General features: G+C 40.3%; 1 protein-coding gene across 1 annotated transcript; it reads left to right on the top strand.

The window, feature by feature from the left end:
* Positions 1–4,783: 4,783 nt before the first annotated feature.
* LOC115908383 (protein BUD31 homolog) lies at positions 4,784–6,236 on the top strand. The gene is made up of 4 exons (XM_030956921.1): positions 4,784–4,961; positions 5,222–5,224; positions 5,777–5,910; positions 6,210–6,236. Exons 1-4 carry the CDS (start codon positions 4,784–4,786, stop codon positions 6,234–6,236), a joined length of 342 nt encoding a protein of 113 aa, XP_030812781.1.
* Positions 6,237–9,863: the final 3,627 nt, after the last annotated feature.

Here is a 9,863-nt window from a genome sequence, read left to right as displayed (position 1 = left end):
TGTTTGTCTCTGAGTGCTGCAGTGTCACCCTCACCCCTGCAGGAGCCCTGGGAACAGCCCAGCAGCAGCCAACACCCAAGGCCATTCCCAGCTCCAAATATCAAAACACATTCTTGAGGTGCTTTCCATTTGTTTTTGCTTCTATCACTTCTCCCAGTGTGAAGCTGACTGAGAGCTGCTTCCAGGAAAATAACCAGAGCAGATAATGTGTGTTATCCTGGGATACACTAAAGACAAAAATAAGTGATAATTTCTGAAAAGTAACAGCTTCCTTCTGTAAAGAAAAAAAAAATTCTATTTATTCTTCAGTTTTTAGGGACAGCTGATTTTTCTCCTAATTTCACACACAACCTCCTTTTCATTATCTTTTGCTAGATACCAGTCTTGTGCCATTTTCAGGCTCCCATGGATAAAACATCCTTCTGGATGACTCCTTTCATTAGTGTGACTAACCTTGGAGACAGATATTGATGATACAATGATGACTGGGCTTCCAGCTGCCTGAATCTTAAAGGAAGAATTGTTTTAAGACTTTAATGTGAAGCATGCCTGTTAAAGCTGGTGATAATATTAATGAGCCTCAGATGAGTTATTGCATATTTAACTACTATATTATCAAAATAGGATGGCAGTGAGGGAAAACAAGCCATACTTGTGAGCCACAACAAGCTTTAATACCCCATTTATTGAATAACAAATGCTGGAACCAAATGCCATCCTTCTCTTAGGTGACTCTATCTGCTTTTATAGTGTTGACATGAATTCCAAAACAGTCCTAAATAATATATATTGTGCCATCCACCAGGAATTAGGGATGGCTTGAAAGCCCAGTGGCTGCAGCTCTGAAGTCCATCCACACAGTTTGATAAACTCTGTAAATACCAAATATTAAATAAATATTAAATAAATACCCTGTTTCTCTTCTTCTGGGGATGTGGCACCTGGGGTCACAGGGCAGTGCTGGGTTAATGGTTGGACTTCATGATCCTGAAGGTCTTTTCCAACCTAAATCATTCTGTGATTCTTTGATTCCACACCCACGGTGGTGTAAAACTGGTCAAATAATTATCAAGTACTGGGGAAAAAATGCCTTTAAGGTGAAGTCTCATTGCTCATGTGAGGTAATTCAAACAGCATTTCCACATGTGCCAAAGGGCTTGGAATTACTCTGATTCCTCCATCAGTCCTTAAGATCTCCAAAAATCACAATTTTGTATTAAAAAGTCATCAAGTGTTGGAATAAATCAGTTAAGTCTCCATATTCTTCATGCAGAAAGCTGAATCTTTATGGTAAAGGTGATATTTTATAGGGTTATCAGAAGGCCCTGTGTCATTTTTGATTGGTTCACAACACATTTACTCCTGGTTTATTGGTCAGTACATGGTATTTTGCATATCTATCAAACCTCTGTATTTTTAGTTAGCTTCTATATTTTTTCTACTGGTTCTCATGGGACAAATCCCTTGTGATTGCAGGTGCATTTGTTTTTCACCCTCAGAACAGATTGCTGTGTTAATGAAGTCTCACTCTCCAAACAGCTTCACATGGGAACCTGTAACTGCTCTCAGAAGTGACAAGCCAGCTTTGGCAATTTAGCAGAGCCTGGTTTCACAAGGCCTTTCTTTTACAATTCTTCTACCTGTCCATGACATCTCCCCCTTTTCATTAATTTAAAAAAGGCTCATGTGTTCTGATGTGGAAAGAGCTCACTCTTGTGAGGGCATTATTCATTACTGTTATCTGTTAGATGTGGGATAAGATACATAAAAGACCAACTCATCAAATTCTATCATGTCATTGACACAGGGTTTCACAGCATGAAAAACAAAATCAAATCCAATGTCTCTTAGGGAAATGGAAATAAATGGCCGTTGTTTTAAAGTCCAAATAGCTAATTCCCCTTTCTTTTTGTTTTAAAAACAGCATGCATGACTCTTGCTAAGAACATGAAGGGAATAACAAAACAAAACAATACATGTAGTGGAACAAGAAACTGACAGCAATCAGGAATAAGTCAGGGACAACAATTAGGAATATTTCAGATAATACACATAATTAATAACACATGTGAAACTGGATGATTACTAATCACTAAAATACTGTACCACCACCCCACAGTCTGCAAAAGCCGACAAGCCTCGATTCAGTGAGGGCTTGGATAATTATTTCTGGATAATAATTCCCAAGCTCACTCTAAAAATAGGTTCAGCTGTCATATATAAAGGGTCAAATTGCCAAGTCAAAGTGACTTGAATCTCATTTTGATGCAGAAAACATCTGGGTTCATTGGCAAGTTCTCCATCCAGGTAGAGCCAAGGTCTGGCCACTGCCCAGGCTCCAACTGGGAGGGAATTCCCTAAACACATTTTACAACAAGGCTCCTACAAATAGCAGTTATGAGTAAAGGCCTTGGGGTTAAAGAATAATCAAAATATCTCATAGCTGGATCCCTCTGAAGTTTCCTTCAGGACAGAGATGCTTCAAACACAGCAAACTGCTGGAATGCTTCTGTAATAATAACTGGGAAAACCACAAGACCAGCAGTTCAGAGGAGGCTTTCAATGAAGCTCAGGTATCTTTTCTTGGAACTCTGAAAAATACTTAAAATTATGAGACAGCATTGGGTCAAACCCTAGAGGCAGTGCAGGGACCAGCCAGAGAGCTCAGCTGGTCCAAGAGATGCATAAACAGCTAGAGAACAACAGAGGGATCCTGAAACAACACAAATATTTTAGATAATTGCACAAAGAGATGTTAAAGTATATAAGAAGCTGGCTGTAGATACAGTAATAACATCTTATGAATAATGCCTTTTATAAAATCAGTAAATTCACTTTGTGTAATCAATATATCAGCAGTAACTGTCTTAGGAAGTTGAGGTAACACCTTTCTAAACAGTCACAGTACCTGTAACAGCAAAATCAAACAAAGGAAAGCACTAAAACAGCTCACAATCAAGAACAGCCATAATGGAGAATCATCACTGACTCTTCTGTGCCATCTGTGGAAGCAGAGATGGTAATGAGCAATAGAATCTTTGACAAAACCAAGGGTGAACACTGGATCTTCTTTATCCACAAACAGGTGTTTGTCAGGGTTTCATCACAGCTGTTTTAGTCAGAATAGTCTGGTCTCTCCAAAGAAAACAACTGCATATCTTACAGTGTAAAAAAGTAATATTTAATTGTCTTAGATTGCAGTGCAAGATGTAACCAGAGGTTTGTATTCTATCACTGCCTGTTAAAACCAGGTGGGGGAATGTTCTTTATCTCTTCCACAAACCCATCCTCCTTCCAGGAGACATTTTCTGTTCATGGGCCACTGAGTGTCCCTGCATGGCTGATAAAATTCCATCATCCCATGGGGAGAAGCTCCGCCCCGGGGGAGGAGCCGAGCATTCCTATCCAGATAGACTCTGAGATTGGGAACAGCGCAGCAGCCTTTTTCCAACTGCATTCCCAGAGGAGCAGCTTTCTTCTCCACTGCATTCCCAGAGGAAGACCAGGCCCATCTAAACCACCACTGGAGCTTCAGAGGAAAACTCCCCCCTTGTGCAGGATCCCTGCTCCAGCAGCAGCACAGCTGGCACTGCAGGAGGGCTGAGCCCCCATGGCATGGGGCTGTGCCAGCACCCTGACACACAGGGGGCAGGGCATGCTCTGACTCTGGCAGTGGCTTTGTATTACTGCACTTTATTTTAATTTTCCTAGTGAAGAACTGCTATTCCTACTCCCATATCTTTGCCCGAGAGCCCCTTAATTTCAAAATTATAATAATTCAGAGGGAGGGGTTTTAGATTTTCCATTTCAGGGAGGCTCCTGCCTTCCTTAGCAGACACCTGTCTTTTCCAACCAAGACTTAACAAAATCTATAATAACTCAGATCTAACAACACTCACACTTGGTCAAAATTAATTTAGATAGGACAAAATGAACTTAATAGAACTCAGCCCTAAAAGGATATCAAGTTAATAGAATGTAACTTAACATTACTCAAAATTTAACAATACTGGGGCTTAACTTTATGTAATTTTCCTAACACCTAATTTGCAATAAATAAAAACATAACAGAACTGAAAATTAGTCTCAACAAGACTGGAATAGAACAGGAAATAGCTTAAAGTGAAGAACAATTAAACAGGACATTGTCCAAACTCAGTAACACCCAAATTAACAGAGATTGACCTAACAAAATGAACTGAAGATAACTCATCCTTAATCAAATTAATAGAACATATCTTAGTATTACTCAAATCTGACAATATTGGACCTTAACTCTGCTTAATCTTACTAATAATAAATCTGCAGACAATCTGGGAACAGAATGATTTTTCTGGAGGGATTAAAAAGGGTGTGACAAATCCGTTGTAAATTTATATAATCCATTTTAAGTTTATATAATGTAGATTCAGGTATCATGGAAGATCAAAGATTACTCACTGCAAACACTTTTAGATATATAAATTTCTAGAGTTGTGGCAATAAACCAGGTGCATGATTAAAACAACTTTGCTTGAGCAGTAAAAATTTTTTTTGTGAGCTAATTATTTCCAAACTTTAAAGAACTGCTGCAGATAAAATTCAAGGTTATAGGGCTTAGCTAAGAACTTCAAATGAATTGTTTCAAATAACCTAGGGAGGAAAGGAGAGCCACAGGCTGGGTATGGGAGCAGCCATGGTTCTGAGGGGGTACTGGCAGCTCCCCTTGCTTTGGCCCTCTGGTTCCCAAGGCAAAGCCCCAGTGAGGAGGAGCAGGAAGGATCCCCTGGATGTCTGGGAGCTGATGGAGCCCACGCTGGACCAGCTGGGTCAGGAGATGAGAGAAGCAGAGAGGGAGCTGCATGAAGGGAAGAGGAGAGTGGAGTTCCTCTGGTCCATCTGCAGGCTCCACCACCAGAAAACCTGTTACATCTTTGATCCCTTCCACATAAAGGCAGCAATCAGCAGAGAGCTCTATGAGTGTCACCATCATATTTCCTGGAAAAATCCCTTAGCCAGGATTTCTCTCCTGGGAAGCTGAGAAGTGTGGTGGTGTTCACGGGGTCCCAGGATGAGGGAAGAGATGAGGATCTGACTCCATATTTCAGAAGGCTTGATTTATTATTTTATGGTATATATTATATTAAAACTATACTAAAAGAATAGAAGAAATTATTTCATCAGAGGGCTAGCTAAGAATAGAAAAAGAAGGAATGATAACAAAGGTTTGTGACTGACCGAGACAGTCCAGACAGCTGGACTGTGATTGGCCATTAATTAGAAACAACCACATGAGACCAATCACAGATGCACCTGTTGCATTCCACAGCAGCAGATAATCATTGTTTACATTTTGTTCCTGAGGCCTCTCAGCTTCTCAGAAGAAAAAATTCCTAAGGAAAGGATTTTTCGTAAAAGATCATGGCTAAGAGAAGCCTCGGAGAAAAAGGAAAACAGTATTATCTCATTTGCCTCTCCTGTGTTTTGCTGCTTTGGAATGTGTTTTGGACATTGTTTACCAACAGGCACTTGTTTCATTGGTTTCATGTGAATTGTTTTTACTTATGGGCCAATCAGGAGCCAAGCTGGGTCGGACTCTGGAGAAAGAGTCACGAGTTTTGATTAGTAGCTTTCTAGCCTTCTGTCTGTATCCTTTCTCTTTTCTTCAGTACAGTTTAGTATAGTATTCTTTTATATAATATAGTAACATAAAATAATAAATTAACCTGCTAAGAACACGGAGTCAGATTCATCTTTCCTCCCCTTGTCGGGGGTCCATGAAAATACCACATATGAGTACTGCACCAGGGAGGAGACAAAAACCTGATTGCCCAGTGGAAGAAGCAGGGCTGTGGGAACCTGTGCTGCATCCAGACTCAGGACACCAACTCTGGGACCAGCTGCAGGGTCCCCAGAAGCAAGCTGGAAGTGGTGACTCTGCAGCTTGTTCCTCTGCCCTGCAGCAGTCGTTGTTTCTCCCAGCTCAGGGACAGCAGAGGGGTGCTGCTGTTCTTCCTGGTCATTGCCTCTGCCTCTGCTGGCAGAACTGGTGTCCACTTGGTGCTGGAGTTACTGCCAGCTTTGGCATTCATTTAAGGTTGTTAAAAGTATGGGAAATAACACCAGACTGTGGAAACCCTTCCCACCCAGAGCCGTGGCCTGGCTGGAGCTCTGAGCCTGCTGCTCTGGCTGTGCTTGGCTCTAACATCCTCCTCATGTTTATTTTTCAGGGCAGAATCATTGAGTGCACTCACTGAGATGCAGAGGCTGCTCTGGACGAAGCCTTTTGCCATCAAACTCGGTTTTGAACTCTGAGGAACATCCTCCTCCTCAATGGACTATGAGTGCAATTACAGCTGCTTTCTGTGATGGGATATTTCTGTATAATAATTAAAGCAGCAGCATGATCACCTGGATCATGCATAAATGGGGGTGCTTTGGAGAAGGGTTTAGTGTAGCCATTTATTTTAAAATAAAGCTTGCCTTCCTGGAAGAAAAAAATTAAAAAAGAGTTTTGCACTGAATGTAATTCTGAAGTCACACAAAGCATGCAAGTGGGTTTCCAGCCACTCCAGAGATCACTTGGGAAGAAAAATCATCAGGGGAAGTAAAATCTGCTGTGTACAACATTACAAAGTAGAAATAGCCACTCCTCACACTGAGCAGTAGAACTGGGGGTATTCAGCATGAGAAGCAAGGACCTGGAAGGTGACAGAGCACTGGCAAATGTATCCTGAAAGGCTGAATGGAAACCCCTTCTGCATTCACATCAGAGTTTATGTGAAAGTGTTAAGTGTATGTGCCAGAGAGAGCTATTCCTAGATTCCCTAAGAATGCACCACAAGATTTTATAAGTAATTAATTCAAAAAGCTGGAAAACAGAAGAAAATTATTTATTTATACAGAGAAGATCACACCTCTTATGAATTATGAACCATGCATTTATATAGCAGGCCATATGTGCTCATGAATAAATCCCTTTCTGAAACTCAAGACTTTGGTAGCTGTTCACTAAGTTAAACTTTACACATGTAAATGAGGAGAAGCCTAGGAAATGAAGATAGTTCCTTCCTAAGTAAAAGTCTTGCTTAAGCCAGTGAAACCCCAAGACCTCAGAAAGGTTTTGCAATGTCCATTTCTGGGACTGAAATCCTTAAAACAACTCGAGAACATCCCAAGAGAAGAAGAGCAAGACCCAGCTGTATGCACTGAGGAGAAAAAGCTGCTTCATGTGTTTAGGATGTTGTCACTTACCAAGAGCATTTAGGCTGAGGAATTTTTTGTATTTGGCTGAATCAAACAACTAGCACTGAAAATTGTAAGCAATATTGTAATTGTTTTGTATTGTAATAACAATTAGCATTGTAAATTTAGCATTGAAAAATTATATGATGGTACAATTATGAGGAGAGAATGTTTTCATTTCTATTTAATTTATATGGAGTTGACATAAAAAGAGTCAAAGTGAGAGCAATTTACAGGAGTTTTCACCTGTAAATTTTCACCTTTACCATTTCAAACACAGCATGTTTGCACTGCTGGGGAACCGCACAGTATTTGGGGTATTTTTAACCTTTAAAACTTCCTCAGCTGCATTATTGCTCCAACTTTGAGCATTAAAGCACCTCTATTTACAGCATTAATTAAAGCACATCTATTTACAGCATACCTCACACACACACCTTTGTCACAACTGTGAACTGTGATATGCCTGCTCCTATGCTTTTCCACCTCCAAGCCAGCACCTTTCTGTGACCTTTTACTCATCCTCAGCTTGTAGCTTCTCATGCAATTAAAGTGAGCCACGCTTATTTTTAGCACGTACAAATATTCTAGGAACTACAGAACTGTTTGTCATCTCTGTTGGTAGAGCCCAATTGTTTTCATTTGTTGCTTGGTGGAAATTACCATGGAATTCAGTTATCTTTTTGTTGCTGGCAATGCTTACATTTCTTAGACAATTTCTCCTCTCCTGTGAGTTACTCCCACCGCTCCTTCCTGACAGGCCTATCCCTAACATGGCTTTAGGTGAACATCTCTTTTTAAAGAGTATTTCTCATCATTATTTTTGTACTTTTATGTATTATTAAATGCAACTGAAAGGATGCTGTCACGTTTATATCCACATTTCAATCCGAGGTGGGATAACCTCACTTAGCTCACTCTCTTGTATCCTCTGCACTATTTTGGGTGAAACACCTCACTGGAAAAAACAATAAAGCAGATAAACCACTGTAATATTAACACAGATTTTTTCCCATTAGATATCTATCTTTCTGCAGAGAATTTATGTCTGAAAGGAATGTGGCTATAATATTTTCCATTAAATTATCATGCTGCTAAATCTTTCTTGGCAAAAGTTGTGGTAAGGTGCAACAACTCAACTGCTTGCTTGACAGCTTATTCCAGGAATAATGTAGAGGGGAAAAAAAGTTCTACTCATTCCTTCGGTAATGAGATGTTGGGGGGGCAAGGTTTTAATCCCTTTTGCTTTGGCAGGCTGCAAACAGGACACCAGATGGGAGATATTTAATAAATAAACACTGCAAAGGCTCTGATCCACCTATGGCCAAGTCCTGACTCAGCCTCCTCTTACTGAAATCACTTGGAGCCTGGTCAAGTACAGATAAAGAGCTCATTTCAGCGTTGGAGCCCAGCTGAGCATTGCTGCAGCCAAACTAGGTTAGGAACCTGCTGCTGGGAGCCACGGCACTGTGAGAGGTCACGGCAGCTCTGCCTTGAACTCTCCAGTCAAGTCAGCCTAGACCAGGCCATTTCCTCTGCTTGCAGCTCTGGAAAACTTGGTAAAGCTGTTCAGCATCTGGCTGTCTCTGCTGTGCCACTGCCATCTTGACATAATTTTTTCCCTAAGACTCTCTTTCCTTCCCAGAGTTAAGTGTGTGAAAAACTCCAATCACTTGTTTTTAAAATTTTAAAAGTTTAATAGTAATAAAATGGTTATAAAAATAGTAATATAATTAGAGTAATAATAATTTGGACAATTTGGATTAGGACAATATGAGACAATAGAAACAAATAGTTACAGACATCTGGGTACCCATTTTCTGGGCAGCATAAGCCCGAAAAAGGACACACGTTAACGGAGGATTAATCCTTAAAAACAATAACCTGTTGCATATTCATACATCTCATTGATGATGCATAAATTCCATTCAAACACAGGATTCTGTCTGGTCATCATCAACTTCTCCCTCTTAATCCTAACCAGCTTCCTCAGGGCTGGGCGAGGCAGGAAGAAGTTCGTTTCTTCTGATAATGGAGCAATAAATTCTTTTTCTCTGAAAGGTTTCGGTGTCCTGTGGCTGCTATCTAGCTTCGACTCCTTTCTTTAAAACAAGTGTCTTACATAGCATGGTTTCTATTTTAACATTTTTTATAACCTAAAACTATATTTAACACACTACTTAAGAGAATTAATACAGCATTACTTTCTAACACAACACATATAATATTCATTCTAGTATTTGTGAAAAGCCAATCATAAAATACACATTTTTGACAACTGGAACAGTCATGGGGGGGTGGCCCCTCAACAAGGTGAAGCTTTTGGTGTCAGGTACTGTTGCTCAATGTCAAACGTACACTGATACAAGGTGGGCTGGTTATGAATCTCAAGTGGAGGTTCCAAAACCCATTTGACTCAGCCCATTGGGACTGTCCAGTAAAGAGAAGGTTTGGTTGTGTGTCCCAGACACATTTTATGAAAAATCCTTTCCTTAGGATTTTTTCTCCTGAGAAACTGAGAGGCCTCAGGAACAAAATGTAAACAATGGTTATCTGCTGCTGTGGAATGCAACAGGTGCATCTGTGATTGGTCTCATGTGGTTGTTTCTAATTAATGGCCAATCACAGTCCAGCTGTCT

The sequence above is a fragment of the Camarhynchus parvulus genome, chromosome 12, assembly GCF_901933205.1.
Source record: "Camarhynchus parvulus chromosome 12, STF_HiC, whole genome shotgun sequence".
NCBI lineage: Eukaryota > Metazoa > Chordata > Aves > Passeriformes > Thraupidae > Camarhynchus > Camarhynchus parvulus.
Note: the sequence above shows the minus strand (reverse complement) of the source record. Positions and strands in the feature narration are given on the sequence as shown.

Bases quoted from the DNA above. Each gene is read 5' to 3' on its own strand.
- LOC115908383 (XM_030956921.1), top strand. From the start codon at position 4,784: ATGGAGCCCACGCTGGACCAGCTGGGTCAGGAGATGAGAGAAGCAGAG. The intron at 5,911-6,209 runs GTGACTCTGCAG...TTTATTTTTCAG, and splicing joins CCAGAAGCAAGCTGGAAGTG to GGCAGAATCATTGAGTGCAC.